At 47.9% G+C, this 17,938-nt stretch overlaps 2 protein-coding genes across 3 annotated transcripts in view; both read right to left on the bottom strand.

The window, feature by feature from the left end:
* LOC109513409 (adenosine kinase-like) overlaps positions 1-1,663 on the bottom strand; it is a 61,799-nt gene extending 60,136 nt beyond the window's left edge. The window contains exon 1 of one of the 2 annotated variants that reach the window (XM_019865890.1): positions 1,513-1,663. In XM_019865890.1, the coding sequence (XP_019721449.1) occupies positions 1,513-1,562 (50 nt within the window). In that variant the 5' untranslated portion in view covers positions 1,563-1,663. Of the gene's footprint in view, positions 1-555; positions 721-1,512 lie in introns of those variants that run through there. The other variant, XM_019865891.1, reaches the window with a different exon arrangement.
* A 507-nt stretch (positions 1,664-2,170) lies between these two features.
* LOC109513384 (vinculin) lies at positions 2,171-16,749 on the bottom strand. Its single transcript, XM_019865809.1, has 21 exons — positions 16,415-16,749; positions 11,588-11,658; positions 10,410-10,560; positions 10,223-10,331; positions 9,874-9,996; positions 9,644-9,804; positions 8,299-8,389; positions 8,080-8,227; positions 7,784-7,937; positions 7,530-7,705; positions 7,199-7,389; positions 6,900-7,099; positions 6,533-6,661; positions 6,171-6,320; positions 5,982-6,090; positions 4,869-5,171; positions 4,682-4,806; positions 4,262-4,447; positions 3,834-4,037; positions 3,648-3,752; positions 2,171-3,567 (listed from the first exon to the last, which is right to left on the bottom strand). The coding sequence occupies exons 1-21, from the start codon at positions 16,580-16,582 to the stop codon at positions 3,421-3,423; spliced, it is 3,201 nt and encodes a 1,066-aa protein (XP_019721368.1). The 5' UTR covers positions 16,583-16,749; the 3' UTR covers positions 2,171-3,420.
* Positions 16,750-17,938: the final 1,189 nt, after the last annotated feature.

Raw genomic sequence — 17,938 nt, 5'->3', positions numbered from 1 at the left:
AAAAAATAGAGTAAAATAAAAAATTACAGTATATATATATATATACACACACACACACACACACACACACACACACACACACACACACACACAGTATATATTGTGAGCACCTTGATGGTTCAAATTTTCTCCCCTTAAATAAAAATCAACTGAGGTCAGAATTGTTTTTTAAATAGTAATTTCCTGAAAAAATATGTAACTACCTTTCTTAATATTCTTTCTTCCATTAATTAAAAAAACGCAGGTTGCCGGCCACTGAACTCGCAGTTGCCATCCAGTACGTTAGAAGGTATCTGTGATATCTGTGGTCAAAGTCTCTTTTTTTATTACGTTAGCCAACTTTCAGCACAAACTAACTGTCTCGTGTAAAAAGTTACATAGCGCACTATAAATCCAGACATGAAAAGAACTAGCAAAAATAGATAATATGTATGTGGCACGTTCTTCAGTCGGATTCACGACCAAAAGTGATTCAAGTTAATGATGTTAGGCTGTCTGGTAACCGCCAAAGTTTACTTTTACATTATAGAAAGCGTGTCACAAGTGCTGTCTTACCTTGGAGCTGTCATAATTGTCCGAAATTGTGAATTTTAAAACTATTTTACGGGTTTGTTAAGACTAGCAACGTGTTTTTTGGGAATACGGGAAGTTCAGCAGTTTGACGAGGAGCATTTGATTGGCTCGCTGAGAATGAAGGCGAGTTGTGTTTGTGGCAAATGGGACACACCAGCATTCGTGTTAACACTCAGTTATTCGCAGTTCCAACGAAGCGGGATGCTGTTCTCAATATAACACCACACAATTAAAACCTGAATAATGGTCATTATTTACCATTATTTTAAAAATACACATACCTTTATTTTTTTTGTTTTAATTAAACGGGTGTAAAAATGGCGACGCCTCATTTTCGCTTACGTTAATTAACCCTCCAGTTGTTTCTGGGCTCTGGTTTACTGTAAAGCAGGATTAGTGTTAATCAATTTTTAAAACAAGTGGAAAGTCATTTCAGATTACATAAAAAATATCATGAAACAGAATTTTTAGTATGCAATTTTAATTTGTATTTCTAGAGTGACGAAAGTGCTGATTTGGAAACATTTATAGAGAGGTACGGTATAACCGATGACGAAAGTGCGGATGGGAGTAAATGCTAAAATATTAATTCATGGTTACTTAAAAGAAATTAAAAATTAATAGATAAGATTGACTCCAAGGCAAATTGGTATTAATCTATCTTTTTTGAAATGACAAATCCTATTTTGATAATAACAAAGAAATACTTAATAGCCGGTTGTGGTCAATCACGTGACGAGCACCCTCCATCCTCCGGGGCGACTAGCGGCAATTAACAACTATCCTGCCCGGGAAGACGACGCCAACAGCGGCGTGAAACGTGCCCGGTGGCCGACTCACAGCCGGTTCTTCAACATTAATCGCGGCGAAGCCGACTGTATTGGTGGCTAGCTAGCTATGTGGCTAACAGCACAAGAGCTCCCATGAAAAAACACTTACCTCAACGCAATTTTCCTCCATTTGGAAGCATTTGTGTCTTCACGGGACATGGTTGGTTCAATGATCTTATTTGTTGGATGTTGCTGTGGAGGATGAAGATGCTGAAAGAACTCGTGATGACACACAGACACCGCAGCTTCCTCTTGAAATAAACACAGATGGTGCCAAGTTCACTGTAGGGGGAGATTTCTATCGGGCTGTGTCTTCTTTCTCTCAGTTAAACAGTCGTCAATGAATAAAATATTTATATGGGCAAAATAATGTAAATTCTAATTTAAAAACAACCGGGGGAATAAAGCTCTGAAAACATTTTTTTTCACAAATGTTACTCTCATGAACAAACTTTACTTTTCAAATAAATGTTCTTTGCTAATTGTCTTTTGTAGTAAAAATATTTTTCCTAAAAAAAAAAGATGCGTTATTTATGCAGTGGTATCTTTCAGGAACATAACTCACTCTCGAAAAAAAGCCATATCACTCAGAAAAAAAATTGCACATAAAAAAATAGAAAATTTTGATTAATGCTCATATTGTCCAGTATTTTTTTTTTTATCAAACAAATCTTTATATTACTATATTCAGCACTTAAGTGGTTTACTTACAGAATTCTATTGAATATTCTGACTCACGGATAACCACACACAGGACCAAACATAACTCCAGTGCTATAAAATGCTTTATTACAAAAAAAAATGGTGAATGATGAGGAGGCCCAATCGTTGCCACTGAAGTACACTTGGCATGATCCAGGCACTCTGTTAATAAGCACACCTCAGATATTTGCATAGCGAGGCAGTTTTTTTTTCTTTGCGCAAATGATATTAAACATCTGAGTGTCAATTCAAGGCACATTGGCGGTCTTTTTTTTTGTGTGTGTGTCTTTGTTTCTTTTTTGCTTATGGTGACACTGTGCTTCTTCTTAGTTCGCATCCTACCTGACAAAAATTCCTGACCATGATTGTGCACAACAGCGTGGCGTTCTTTGGAATAGTTTTTGTCCGAATTTCCACAGCGCAATCATTTTAATCTCTACGCAACGCAAGTGAGGCATCTGAAGACCAGTCTTTGGCAGAAATAATTTGTTAAAACCGTATTGCTACGTAAAACCAACAACAACAAAAAATAAAACCGCAGTGTTTCTTTTGAATGTTTGTGATTATACAGCAAGTAGTGTAAACCAGTTATTCAATTCCGCTAACTTGGTCCAAAACATGGATGCTAATGTACATTAGCCGGTCTATAGCGTTTTGCATTTACTGTAAGTAGCAGGAGTTAGCATTAAGCTACCAGACTTAAGTTCCTAAACGGTTTAGTTGAACATTTTGTTGTCAAATTTTACAATGATTAATTATATGTTGTGTCAGTTTTACAGTGAATGCACTGCATTTATTTTTAAGCCTTTTTTTTTTTTTTTTTTTTTGCTTGGTGGTGTGCCGTAAAGTTGTTCGAACGTGAAATATGTGCCTTCTCAAGGAAGATTGGGGGAAACACTTACAAAATACGTGTTAGGCAAAAATCCACAAGGAACTGTCGCCCCTTAAAAAGGATTATGATTGCCTTTAGGTGCAGCATGGCGGCAGCAAACCACAACTTTTGTCTAAAAGCAGCTCCTCAACTCACTTCGACATCGTTCCCTGGCAGCTTCGAAATACTTTTATCTTAAAAACCTGCAAATCACCATACGGTATCTTGCGGAGGTGAGACGCAATTATCAGTACGACGATGTCCAAACTCTCAAGAGTACAGCAAAAGAAATCTAAGTTCTAAGAAATGCAAGTCCTACTCCAAATATATCCTGTAAATTCCCGGGATTTGTCAACACATTTGTACACACGTTCACAGTCCGAATGGAAGCCCCGGTGAGGCTTTTTCTGCCCATTTAGTGGCGTCCTGCGTCCTCCGGTCTTTTCACTGGTACCAAGGCGTCTTGCGGACCCAGTGCAGGGTGAATCCAGCGTCTGTGCGGATCTTGATGGAAGCCGCCTCGGCCTCGCGCACCGTCTCCTTGACGGACTGCATCAGGTTCTGAGCGTTGTGGACCAGCATCTCGGTAGCCTGGTGGGGGAACAAGACACCGTGAGACACGATATGTTCATTTGTGATCCTCGAAGAGACAAAGCAAAGTAAAACATCACCTGTTCTGACTCCTCTTCGCTTATGTTGGTGCGACCCAACATGGTGGCCTTGACCGTGGACAGGATCTTGAGTTGGGTACTGATGGTGGGAATGCGTTCGCACACCTGGAGTTCAAGCAAGAGCGTCGTTTAAAGCGACTGGAATCACGTCAGTCAATTCACTTGCAAGTTGCGCGAGCGTGTGACCTGCAGCAAGTTGGTGCGGATGCGCTTGTCGGTGCACTGCTTGGCCACCTCCTTGGCGAGCCGCGTGACTTCGTCGGAAGCCTTGGCGATGTCCTTGGCACACTGGATGAGGGCGCGCTTGTTGCCGCTGCCGCCGCGCACCAGGCGCGACATTTCCGCCATGAGCAGGGCCATTCGCTTGGCTGCGCCGATGATATCGTTACCCTACGGCGCAAATGCCCACCGCGGCGTCACTTCAGGCTCGGCCTTAAGATGACAGTCTCAGATTTTGGAGTATGCTGGTGATTTCGTTCCACATTGCTCAAGGGAAATTTGACCCGTTTTGTCTTTTTAAAGCAGTAAAAATCCCGAAATCTTTGGCGAGGCTCACTTCAACTTCCGAAAAGACTTGTTCAAAGGCAGTTTTTCAACGGATGGCCGGCATGTACCTTGCTGGACCACTTGCGGGCCTCGTCGTGTAGCTGCCTGGCGGCCACCATCATGGGCTCGTTGACCATGTCGCCGGCCTTCTGTTCGGGGAACTCCTCGTCCTTCTCCTCGGGCGGCGGCGGCCTGGGCGGAGGAACCTCGCCTTCGGGAAGAGGAGGTTTGGGTGGAGCCGGCTCATCGTTGAGCTGCGGGCCGGACAAATATTCCCGGACGATTAAATCATTGGATGCATTGAGTTCGGGCTATTTGTCAGGATTTTTTTTCCTTTGCTATCAGGGGAAGGAAAGCAAAACCCCGAAAAAGGGAAGCTGAAAGCAAAGCTTGTTTTGAATAACGTCACCGTCAGACGCTTTTGCGATAAGCAAAAAGGCCAGCAACAAACCGTGACAATTGCGAATGGTACGTTTGGTCGGACTTACGTTCAGTTGCTCCAAATCAGGAGGCGGCGGCGGGAAATCGGGCTCCTGAGGTTGGAACGCCTCCCTGACTTTCGCGACCGCATCGAGAATCTTGTAACCCGAGTCCAGAAAGCCCTTGCGGAGATCTGCAAGCAAACACGTTTTGAAAAGGCCGGCCCAAGAGGCGGAGCCCGCGCGACGGACGTACTGGGATCGTGGATGTTCCCCGCCACGGCTTTGGCGTCCATGACCATGGGCGAGATGGTCTGACTGAGCTCCTCCGACGCCGCCTTGACCGCCTCGCGGAATTTGGGGTCCTCCGAGTTCTCCACCTCGCGCTTGGCCACCAGGAGGATGCGGTTGGCCCGGCGGGCGATGCTGGTGGCGCCGGCCACCAGCATCTGCGGCTGCTGCATGTCCATGGCCACCCGGCACTTGTCCAGGTCCTTCTTGATGGCCTCCTCCGACGCATCCAGCAGGGACTTGGTGTCGATGGCCTCGTCCACCAGACCTAAAACGAACGCCCGTGCTTTTATTTATCATCATTATTTTTTGGGGGGGGGCGGGAGTGGGGCAAATATTTTTCCCCCAAATCTTTTGTAATATTTTCGTATTATTTCCTTAATACCTGTGGGTTCATACATGATCGTATTTTTCTTGTCTTGCATATTTTTATTTTTTTTTTGTATGTTTCTAAAATTTTATTTTTTTTTTTGTCAAAACATTCGTGTCCGTTTTACTCGACTATTTTTCTCATAATATATCCGTGTAATTCATGAAAGCTTAATACCTGTGGGTTCATACATGATCGTATTTTTCTTGTCTTGCATATTTTTATTTTTTTTTTGTATGTTTCTAAAATTTTTTTTTTTTTGTCAAAACATTCGTGTCCGTTTTACTCGACTATTTTTCTCATAATATATCCGTGTAATTCATGAAAGTTTGTATTTTTCCCAAAATTCGTACATTTTTTTACTCATATTTGAACGCTAATTAATTTATAATTCATTTTACCAGATAATTATTCACCATTATAATTATTTTTCCTTTTACATTTTGTATTTTTCTCATATTTGTGGACTACATTTGCATTTTTTTTGTCTGACATTTTGTATCCATTTTTGATATATTGAGTGCAGTATACTTTGCGAATTCAAAAAAAAAAAAATTTCTATAATTTTGTTTTATGACATATAATATTAATCATTGCGCTTTTTTGGGGGTGGGCTTTTGTTCTTAGTCAATGCGTACAGTATATCCTTCGTCATAAATGCCTGTGTGCCGGTATCTATTTTTGGAGTGGGCTCCGATTCCCCGGTACCTGTCATCTTCTCGACATTGTCGATCCACTGATTCTTCATGGTCTCGAAATGTTCGTAGGCAGCCTGGTTGCCGGGGTTTCTCAGCAGGATCCTGGCAGCGGAAACCACCTGCACGCAGAGTTCAGCCCGGCCGTCAACTACGGGAAGCGTTTGGGAAAAGCCTCATCTGAGCAGTGAGGAGTTGCTACCTGCGGTGTTAAGTCTCGGGTGGATTTGACGGCCGCCTGGATCCCCTCCACCGTGCTCTTGTTGGCCGTGCCCACGGCGGCCGCTTTCTCCGCCGTGGCGCCCAACCTGTTGGCGTGGTTCTCGAAGTTGGCGGCCCGCTCGTCAAACACCTGCGCGCCATCCAATCGGACAAAAGTAAGCCACAAGGTTCGGCAACATGGCCACGAGGAGAAGTTTTCACAATGCTTCAAAGGTCCAAACTACAACTTTAGAGAAGGCGGCTACAAATTTTTTTTTGGTTTGTTTTCTCTGCGCCTCGGCCTTTGGAATGCTTGAGCTATTGGCATCGCGGCGAGAATGTCTTTTGGGGCCCAACGCTGACCTCATCCCTGTTGGGCGCGTCCAGAGGCGCGGTGGCGGCCACGGCCAGCAGCTTGATGGGGGTGGTGGTGTCGCTGAAGATGTCGGAAACTTCCTGAGTCATCGCCGCCTGCATTTTCCCTTTCAGGTCCTGCGAAGGGACGTGCGGACGTTAGCGTGAGGCAGCAACTGGATGCGCTACCAAACATTTTGATTGTTGTTTAGTTTCTTCTTTCTTCTTTCAATAATCGTAGTATTTTCTTCAAACACTCATGCCATTTTCTTCTGTCCCTAAACTGCGTTAGGGCAGCCCGTAAATTGTCTTGTACTACCGCTGATCGCCAGCAGAGTGAGTCGTTTGGCAGTCCGTGACGGCAAACTGGTCTTACTTTCAGGGCCTCCTGTAGCTGGCGAGCGATGGCGCGCGCCTGAGGAGAGTCGCCCTCGCCGCGGGCCGCCAGGTCGGCCAGCTGGGCCATGAGCTGCTCCACCTGCTCGCACTTCCCCAGCAGCTCCTGCCTCAAGGGGCCCGGCAGCGCGTTGGCCAGCCTTCGGCCCTCCGCCACCAGCCCGCGGATGGCCGCCTGGCCTGAGGACGCACGGATGGAAATTCACCATTCACGGCTTTCGCCGTATCTCAGGAAGCGGAACGGCGCCGGAGGGACAAAAAGAAGGAGGGGGCACGCACCCACGCCGTTGTCGTCGACGTTGGGGTTGTCGATCCAGCGCTGGGCCTGCTCGATCTTTCCTTCCAAGTGGACGTCGGCCTTGGCGGGTCGACTGTTGGCCACGGCTTTGTTGGTCTTGGACTGGAGATTCTGCAGGGCCGTGGCGATCTGTTTGGCGAAGGCTCTGGCTTCAGGGGTGTCGCCTTTTCCTCTGCGGGGCACATCGACAATCTGGTTTCACTCAAAACAAACTGGAAAGCTGACAAAGAAAATGGCAGTGAAATTCCACTGTCCTAAAAAGAAGACAAACTCGTGATGTTCCAAAAATGTGAGCCCAGCTCAAGTTCTTACTGTCTTCTGAGATCCGACAACTTCGCAGTCATGCTGGCGATCTCTGCGACGGAGCGCAGGATGTCATCCCGTTCTTTGGGGTCCTCGCACATGTCCGCAATCTTCTTGGCCTCCATCAGCAGAGCCTTAATGTTCTCCTCTCCCTCCGGGGCGCCGTTCGGGTCGGCCAGCCAGTTCTGTCGGCAAGAAAAGCGGCGTGAGAGAGTCGCCTCGCCGGCCGAACGGTTTCCCTGGCGAGGGTGCGGCGGACTCACCTGGGCCGCGTCCATTCTCTTGGCGATGGCCTGCTTGGAGTTGGTCATGGCCTCCAGCTTGCGAGCGGCGTTTTCCACCTTGCCGGTCAGGACGTCCAGACCTTGGGACACCTGCTGGGCCTTTTGCATGGCGGCCGGGGACGCGCCCTGACCTCTGGGGTGGAACACGTACAATAAAGCGCCACGCGCGCATCACGCCTCGGAACTCTGCTTTTGGTGCTTTTCATGACACGTTGCGGGATAGAAACAAGAAACGGGATGCGGTGAATTGAGTTTTGGCGTCATGGCGTCCGTACCTGGCCCTCATCTCCGACACCTGGTCCGTCATCTGACCCAGAGTCTTGGTGGTTGCCAGAATATCCCTGCGCTCCCGCCCCGCACACAGCTCGCCGACTTTGCCGGCTTCGTCCAGGATCTGCCGGACGGCCTGCTCGCCCGCGTCCCCTGCGGGGACGAGATCGGCATCGTTAAACGAGTCCGCATCGGCGGCGTGGGTGTTCTTACGGCTTTGTTACCTGGCGGGGCGTTGGGATCGCGCAGCCAGTTCTTAGCCTGAGCCATCTTGGAGTCGATGAGCCCCAGGGCTCGTTTCATGGCCTCTGTGTCCTTTAGCGATAGACAGAAAAAAGATGGAAAATCTATTACGGGGGGGGGGGAAGAAGTGAGCAATTTCATGGCGGCAGGTTCACTGAACACCGGGCTTTTTGTGTTCATCGCAATAGACCTTTTCGTAATGTTGATAAAGGACAGACGTCAGGGGTACTTGCAGGTGGCGGAATGCGAGCGACTGGCGCTGAACTCAACGCGACTGAATTGAAAACGACAACAACAAAAAAAAGCGTTCAAACCACGGCACCCCAAAAAAAAAAAATCATCGTTCATCTCATCTCATCTCTTTCCCTTTCGACCCCATTTTCTCAATTGCTCGGACTTGGTCAGAGTGCCACCTGGAAGTACTCGTGACGTGCCGGGGATGAGTTTAACATGTGCTCCCAACACACGGGTGGACGGTGGGTGATGGCGGGCCAAACAGAGCGCAGAACGGACACAGGGTGGAAGCCTCCTCACTTTGCCGTCTTGCCTTGACAAGTTTTTGCGGTCCACAAAGAATCATTTACTTCCTGGCAGGAATGGAACTCCAAGGGATTACCCAGGGACCGGCGGCGGGAGAAAGTCACGTGTACGTACGTAAGTCTCAAGTCTTAATCTTCCAGTTTCAAGCAAATCAAAGGAAACTCATGCAAGGCAAGTCCACACTCAATTTCAGTGACCGGTGCCGTCGCTTGGGTTAAAAAAAGCAAGTCAAGACAACTCCAGTCAACTGGAGGTCTTTCCTAAGGTGTTCAAATCCGAAAATTGGCGACTTCAAGTGTGACTGTTGACCTCTGCCGCAGATGCACACTGGCAGAGGAATGAAAATCCCAAATCGACCGTCAACCAACAGCAAACTCTCATCGTTTAACCATTCCTCAATCCACAGCAATATATTAGCATCCCAAATTGGATCTGCGCACTGGAAAACGAAAGCGTCACAAAAAACAAAAAAAAAAAAAAACAAGATGGCGCACACACGCAACACAAACAAACAGCTGACACATGCCAGTGACAGAGAGAGAGGTGACGCTTACCTTCTACAGAAGGGGGGGAGAAGTGAAGGTAGAAAAGAACAGTGGAAAAAAAAAAAGAAAGATAAAAAAGGAAGAAGAATAACCACATAAATACAAGCACTGATCCGAAAACTGATGGCGGGAAGAAAAATCGAAACCAAAAAGGTGAGAAAAGTGGATTTAGGACAGGTAGCCCCCCCCCCCCCCCCCCCCTTGCAAAAAAACCAAAACAAGGTTGTACTGGGGGACGCACCTTGTTCGCCCAGGCGTCCTCGTCCCAGGACGTGAGCTGCAGCACTCGGATGATCTCCACGATCTCGGCGCTCATCTTCTCAAAGGTGAAGTTGCGGTTCTTAAGAGCCTCCTCCACGCCCTGGCTGCCCGACGTCTTGGTGGTCACGAAGATTTTGATACCTGGACAAGCAATGCCAATGAGACTTCCGATCAAAACACGGAGGCGGCCAATGCCCGCCGCGTCGCTACCTGAGATGAGGATGGGCAGCAGCTCTTTGACCGTGTTCATGGAGTTGACGAGCATGACGCGGTGCTCCTGGTGGGTTAGCTCCTGTTGCCGTTCGTCGATCATCTTGGCCATCTTGGTCATTCCTGGACATTGAAACGCACACCATCATGGCAGGCGGAAATCCATCATCGTATTCTTGCACCGTGCGTCCTGTTTTTCTTAACGTTCTTTCATTTCACTTGCTTTGCTTTGAAATGTCTTTCGCTCTTTTGTTTGTCAATGCTTTTAAATGTTGCGGATTCCATGTTGTGAAGCACGTTGAGCTATCTCGCCTCGCCTACAGAGCGAGAGTACGTTTGCCACCCCTACCTGGTCCAAGATTCTTGGTGTAAGTGATCAGGTCCGCCATGGACTCCACCACCTCTGCCACGGTCAGGTACTCCAAGATGCCTTTGCAGACCCGGATTATTTTGCGGACCTACGTCGAAGGCGCCAGAGAACAGTTACGAGCGTTCCGACCGTCGGAACGCGGCCGCGGACGGGGGCGCCGAGATACCTCGGCCTCGTCAAAGGTGAGGAGCAGGTCCGAGGTTCCCGAGAGGATGCCCCGAGAGCCGTCGATGAGGTAGTCCCGAGCGGGAACCGAGTACGGGTCGGCTTTCAGCATGGAGGCGGCCTTGACCAGCTTGGTGCATGCGTTCTCAACTCTGTGGAAGGACATTGATTCAACTTGACATCATGACGTCACGTGAACTTCAACTCAGAGGTCTCTACTAGCTGCTGTGAACACCCGCGATTCATGGGGGGGTCAAGGCCACGCCCTGCCATGAAGAGCAACATTTTTTTTGAGTTAAGTATTTATTTTTTTTGTGGCGGTGCTGGGTGTCAAGAGCTTGAGGAGAACCATGGGGTTAAGGCACGCCTATTTCAGAGCCGGCGTGTCCTTCAGGCGCAACAAGCGTCCATTAATCGGACCCCTCCAGGGCGCTATTTTTAGCAGCCGGCGACGCATTCCGACACATGCGTTGACGGATGACGACAGGGCGACGATGTGACTCGCAGGCGCCAAATGCGTCGGGTGGGCCAACCTGCGCCTGCCAATGCGGTTCATCCCCGACCGACCTTGTGGCGAGGAGGGGGGGCTTGGAGGTCCTCTCGCTGAGATGCAACAGGCGGCAGCTGAGCGCTGCTTAATGGTTAAAATGATCTTCCCAAAACAAACAAAAAGCCACGTTTGAAATCGTGTAAAAACAGATACAGTGGGACCTTGATTTGACTTACTCGGATTTCAAATCAAATTTTCCCCACTAAAATTCATTCCGCGTTCGACTGTAGTATCTGTGCGTGTGATTGCGTATGATGTTAAAAGGGCGGGGCCTGGACTGGTGAGTGACGTGGGCGTCAGTGAAGAAGGCTGTTTGGTTGGCTGGCTTTTAATCCGTTAACCCACGGAGTGACTCAGCCTCACTTGCGGCCGGTAGACGCTCGAGGATGAATGTGCTCATTATTATTATTTTTTTTTTTCCGTTTATCGTCTTACCAAGCAGCGGCTTGTAACTTGAAAAAGGGGCACTTGTACTGTAAGTCCAGCTACACGAGTCGAAGGCTGTGGCAATCCGTTATTTTTGCTCCAGCAGGCCAAGACGCAAAGGCACTTAACATGCCATGTGTGACCTTTGCGTGGGCGGCAACCATTCCGTTTCAATCGGAGCGGCAAAGATGACGACGACTTACTTGATGAACGCCGGTGGCATGTCCCTTTTCATGATCTGGTCATCTGTGGTTTGGACGGTCTCCTTCCCCACCTGGAAGAACAAACAACAAGACGCGTAAATAACAAAACACGAGTGACCAAAAATCGAATCTATCCGTTCATCTTCCGCGTCCAAATGGGACGCTGGTGGCAAATTTGAAGACAATCCTTTAAGTCATTCCAGATGGGCAGACAAATCAAATCAAACACACAAAATGTCAGAGGGTCGTAAGAAGCCCGAGAGCACATTCGCGGTTGTCCTAAAATTTGTCTTTGCGTGGGTTTGTAAAGACGCTTCATGGACAAACGAATGTCACGGTTCAGTTGGTTCCTCGGACCAAGACATTTTGCGACTTTTCGGACCACTTCCGACTTTGCAGAAAGGCCCGAGCCAGACTTCTATCATCTAGCGTGAGTGAATCAGTCCGACCCACTAATTCAAGCTATCACGTCATTGTGACTCGCTTTTTTCCTGAATCGATGCTTCATGTCGCTCCATATTTGTCCTCAACATTGGAGACTCATACGTGGCGCAGCATTAAATTGCCAAGTCAGGAAGACCCGGCAGCTGTCACCCCCCCCACACACACACACACACACTCTGGCTCAGCTGCGGGGAGCCAACCAAAAGGGAAAGCCCTCTCTCCCCCCTCCACAATGTTCAAGGCTACAAGGCCGGAGCGCTGGGAGGATGCGCTGCCTTCCATTGTTTGCTTTGAGCAAACACACACTTGTGGCCAGCAACACAGACGAGGCATCAACGAGGCAAGCCGCCGTGATGTATTGATAGCGCTTGACGGACGCGATGAAGGCCGTTGACCTTGCAGGGCACGCGTGCCAAAGCGGGGAATCGAGAACCCGAGGCTGCAAAAAACCTCGCGCCGGCTCCACAGATCCTTACTACGGCGACCGATCTCTTCTCTGGGGACTGGCGAAGCATTGTGCTCAAGCTGGCCGCCGTGCGAGAGGCCCGCTTCCCGTCTGAGCCGCCTTTCATTCTCTCGGCAGAGTGATGTGCCGTCAACAAAGCCAAGTCTGTTCCCACTTGAGAGCGGCCACTTCATCTGCCTCCACGTTTCCACGCCAGACGCTCCATGCGACAGTGGACCAGTGGCATGTCATCCGTGCATTCCCCCCCCATGGTCGTTCATTTTGAATTGAATGTTGCATGTCAGCTAATGATGTGGCCGCGGCACTCATCTGGGAAGCCTTTCTGCGGGAAGTTTGGGAGTTGTTGCCAAGATTTGTTGGGCTTCTTCTACACCAACCCCCCCCCCACCCCCTAAGCATTCATCATCATAACAGAAGCCAAAGCTCCTCCCCCAGAAGCTCTCCCGCAAGTTTATTCCAGGGTGTGACCTGGCGGGATTGAAAGTAGAAAGGTGTGTCCTTGTGTGAGACTTGTCGTTCTTGTTCCAGACTGAAGCGAGACTAAGAATGGCTTGCCACTTGACGCTCCCCATCTGAAAGAGATTCAAACAACCTCAACAAAGCGCCGTTTGTACTCCAGTTTCCATCTGAGGGAGGACACAGGGGGGGGCCGCCTTGATTTATTGAAGTTTTGCACGTGCAAAAACAGACGCAACCTCGCGCACCCAAACAGATGTGGAAGCTCACCAGGATCGCTTCTGACAAACGCGCTAAATTTCCGTGCAGGCAGGATTGGACTGTATATACACACCGATGACTTTACCAGGCGCAACCTGGGCTGATTTGACATCTTTTTCTCGTGCAAACGGGCACTGCTGGGTGTAACCGCGACTGTGGGTATTGCAAATGTCAGAAACAAAATAGAGAGCAACACACGGGGCCTATTCGGCGATGCAATTTGGGAAACGAACGTCTTCACAAGAAGGTGTCATGGCATATCATCTCTGGCAAAAGTGCTTTCGAGCCTGCGTTCCCTTCGATTTTGTTCATTTCAGCGTTTGAGACCCCCGTTGCCAACAACGCACGCGATTTGATGCGCCTCATAGGAAGGATCTTCCTTTAAGATCCCAATCTTAATAGACAGCCCGCGACCCCCCCCCCCCCAAACAGAAGAGAGTAAACATGCTGCTTTTTGGAGATTTTGCAAAATCAGCCCCGGAGTGCTCGGATGGGGCGGGACGCTCCGCATAATGCAGCATCCCCAGGGACAGTCCGAGCCTTGTGATCGGGCGCAACACAAACAGGAAGCGAACCCTCAGCGGAACCTCGTGTCCCGGGAATTCCTGTCCTTCTCCCAAAGTCTATAAAAAGAAACCGTAAAAATGCATGCAGCGCAACACGGCTCAGAGAGGAGTCTGAACTCCCAACAGATAAAAGTGGCGTCCCGGTTTACAATAGCGAGGTTCCTTTTTTTAGCCCTGCATTGGTTTGCCGTGTCATTTACCGCTAAAGCCGCACGCGGCTGCGCACACCGCGAGCCGGCTTGGGGCTTGTTGATATGCGGCTCACAACAAGCGAGTAATTCCGGCCGCGTCGTTGTTGCGCAAGGCTCTGTTACAACACGAGAAGCCGTACACTTGAAATCAAACGACATTGTGCCTCGTGGCGCCAACTTCAGCCTACTTTTTTGGCCGGCTTTGGCCCAACTTCTTCAAAGTTGCCAGAGATTTTGGACAGAGGAAGCTTCAGGACACGACAAATACAAAGAAAGCTTGACTCTCCAGAGGCAAGCGAACGAAAGCAGCGGAAGGAAGGAACAGAGTCTTGCATATTTGATTAGCGGCCTCGGCAGAGCAGGAGGAGGTCATTTTCTTTGCGTCGTGTGCGTCACTGTGTTTTCTCCTGATCTGCGGTCTGCCAATAAATTGAAGCACTGGTCTGCAAATGTGAACTGAGGTCTATCCAGTCTTCTCCAAATTTCATTTTAAGCTGCTTGTTTAAGGGCGGGGGGTACACTTCCAAAGCGCCCCAAAGTGCATAGGGATGCATGCCTGCTCGCTGGGAATTCCTCACATAGCCGACGTTCATCTCTCATCAGCATCCGGCTCATCATTTCAATCGGAGCGGAATTTAAAAAAAAACAGAAGATGCTGCAGAGCTCAATCTTCCGGGCTTCAATCAGCCAAAGAGCACTTCAACACCTTTTCGGCTCCCTTAACTGACTTTTGTGGGACTTTTTATTTTCCAAAAAGTAAAAGTAACAATTTTTACATCACTTGTAATCAGATATCGTGCATGATTTTTAACCAACTGTACGCCAGCGCAACAGTAACGTCATAACTGGAGTCAATATTGCTCTGAAAAACACTTCAAGGTCATAAATTAAAAAAAGAGAAGCACACAAACCACAGTATGTGTGTCACAACGTGCCTCGTTGTGCCGCCTGATGCCTCCCGATTTTTTCGGTGGACGCAAATGTTTTAATCCAATCCCGAATATCACCCCAGGGGGCATTCTTGGGACTGAACAATGTCAAATAAGTCACTTAAACGTCTCCAATGTACCTTGGTAACATTCTCGAGGCTCTGTCGCAAGACGAGCATCCATCAAAATTCACTCACAGGAAGCGTGTACGCAACATGTGGTTTCCTACCCAGCCCTGAAAAGGGCGAATGGCGCAGCCGCGCCCGTCGGATATCAACAAACTATGCACTTAGATGAGACGGTGGCTTCCTGCTCCTTTGGAAGAGCGCGTCGCGGACTCCTCATCTACTTGACAGCTGCGTGGCAAAGATCACTCAAGAGCGGTGAAATACATTCGGAAGGCGGCGGCGTCACAGACATTCTGGAAGGATTCACGTCATCGCCAATCAGGACGGAGCGCGGCGCAGAGTTCCAGTTTTCCTCTGAACTTTGTATGAGTCATCATAAACACACAACCAGATGGATCACTACCGTGGAACCGAAGTGACATCATGGCGGTGTCAATGTTATATGGTTGCCGTGGCAACAGGAAACAGTAAAAGACAAATTGATCTATCCGCCCAAAAAAACAAATAATAGTGAGAATCAGAGAAAAAAAAAAAGTGAGCTAAACTAAAAATGGCCGTAAACACAACAGGCGATTATCAGTCCAACGTTAATGTGGCGACCGTTCGAATGTCGAGAAAACAACCACTTGAAAGAAACTGACCACACACAGGAACTACCCGAATATAGTTTACAGTATCAGCCAAGCAGTTGTCATTTCCTCTTGTGTCTTTTTTTTTTTAATTAATAGTTTGTTTCAGAACTTACTGATGAGCTGATCATTCGAATTAGGTGTGTTGGAGGATGGAAACGTCTACAAAATGCAGAGCAGTGACCCTCCAGGACCAGACCTTGACACCTGTGGCCTACAGGCACTGCAATGAAGGCTTTGTTCATTATTTATGTCAATAAATTTATCTATGCTCCATTGCTCCTCAATTGCCCGAATGGTATATTATTATTATTATTATTATTATATGTACATTTTTTTAACAGAGGATGTCATACTTCTCACCCGGGACCTGCAGGGGGTCTGGGATTGCCCTTGAGGTTAATTTATTTTCTTAATTTTAATGCAATCTTTTATGAACCTTGATTTTCAAATAATCATTTGAACTGACGGCTACGTAGCGAGCTCAAGATACACTTTATTATGATGTAAAGTGCATAATCCGAATGTTGTTTCGGTGCAAAGTTGTGCCAACGTGCCAAGGCTACGGGAGGCAAGAGGGGCCATTCTCAAGGGGAAAAAGGGCGTCAGTGCCTTTGCCCCGTTCAGTAACTTGAGTCGCATTTCCACCTCTTTGATACCCGAGATGATTCCCCACCAACCGTCTAGTAAACGTCCAAAAAAGTTTCTTCGGAGAGCTACAGGTCGCCGTCACAAGCAAACGCGGCGTTTCACTCACCCGGACCAGGTTGCTCACTGCAGCTTGCACAGCCGCCACCGGTGCCGTCAAGTCGGGGATCGCCTTGCCGTCCACCTCGCCCTCTTCATGCATGATCACCAGATGGGAGATCTGCTGAGCCACCGGCTCCAGAATACTTTCTATCGTCTTCGTGTGAAACACCGGCATGGCGATAAGGGTTTTTCAAACACAGGAGAAAGAAAGGGGGGAAAAGTCAAACTTGCAAAGACCGGAGGAGGCCGCTTCTCCCAGTCAGACGCCCTCTTTCGAGTGACGTTTTTCCGCCTCTGCAAGCTCGGACACTCGGCCTAAGAACCATCAAACTCCCTTGACTAACTGAAGCAGAGAGACGTCACGTTACGACGCCCCACCTTCTGGCCAATCAAAATGCCGGGAGGGCGATCTTTCTCGCTTCCCATTGGCCGAGGCGAGCCGTCGCTCAACATCCCGAGCCTTTCCTTTTCTTTCCTTTCCGCATCCCGTTTGGAGAGCAGATTTGTAGAGCCGCTGTCTGCAATTACGTAATAGATTCTTATGCCCTAAAAAGGCGAATATGTGTGTGTAGTGTTTGTCACATTCCACACGCGGAAGTTCAACCGGTTGGACGTGTTATCGCTTTTTCTTTTCTTTTCTTTTTTATACACGCTGCACAGCTGATCACACCGCAAACAAAATAATGTGTTGACATTACTAACTTGTCATACGTACCTGAATAAACGATAAAATGACGACGCCAAATCTGATGTCACTGGAATGATATTATTGTCGTTTTATGGATGGTTTTAGTTGGCCAAACTATGCCATGGTGGGTACTTTATGCAGACAAACAAACAAAAAAAAACAATCTGAATGGATAATCATTTGAAATAGCTAGAATATGACATGATGGGGAATTTCCCCCCGGCCCCCCCCCAAAAAAAACAGCTGGATTTATTCTCAAAACAAAATGGCCATCATGGTTAAATTACACCAAATTCTCTGGTATACTGTTATTTTTATTTAAACTAGGATAAATATAAGTATGAGAATAATAATAATCATAATAATGTATGCATATTTAGTGGAAATGCGGTTTATAATGTATTTAATTACCAGTAAAATGGATACTGTAATATTTGCCCTCAATCTGTTACTACCAATACAATAAACGAATTCAGTACATCATGACAATTAAAGCGATTTATTAAGCCATCTGTCCGACATCCCGGTTTTGAACGTATTGATATGAAAAGCAGCAAAGGAATTTGCAGCGAATGGCGCAAAGAGCTGCAAGGCAGCGGCTCGTTTCCTAAAAAGGACTCGAGAGCCCGAGGACGGATTCAAGGAAGTTTGACGACCTACGTAAACAAGCCAAGTGCTGCATGTATTTTCCATCTCGATATTTGCAGGACAGCATATATGGGTGCCCTCCTTGAAGCCGTTGTAATATCCTCAGAAGAAAGTCACACTTTACCGAGAAAAGTTACTTTTTTGGGGGGGGGGGGCGACGGAAGATATTCTAACTTTATGGCCATCATCCTCAGG

Source organism: Hippocampus comes, unplaced genomic scaffold, assembly GCF_001891065.2.
Source record: "Hippocampus comes isolate QL1 unplaced genomic scaffold, H_comes_QL1_v1.1 scaffold116, whole genome shotgun sequence".
NCBI classification, from domain to species: Eukaryota; Metazoa; Chordata; class Actinopteri; order Syngnathiformes; family Syngnathidae; genus Hippocampus; species Hippocampus comes.
This window is presented reverse-complemented; position numbering and strand designations above follow the sequence as displayed.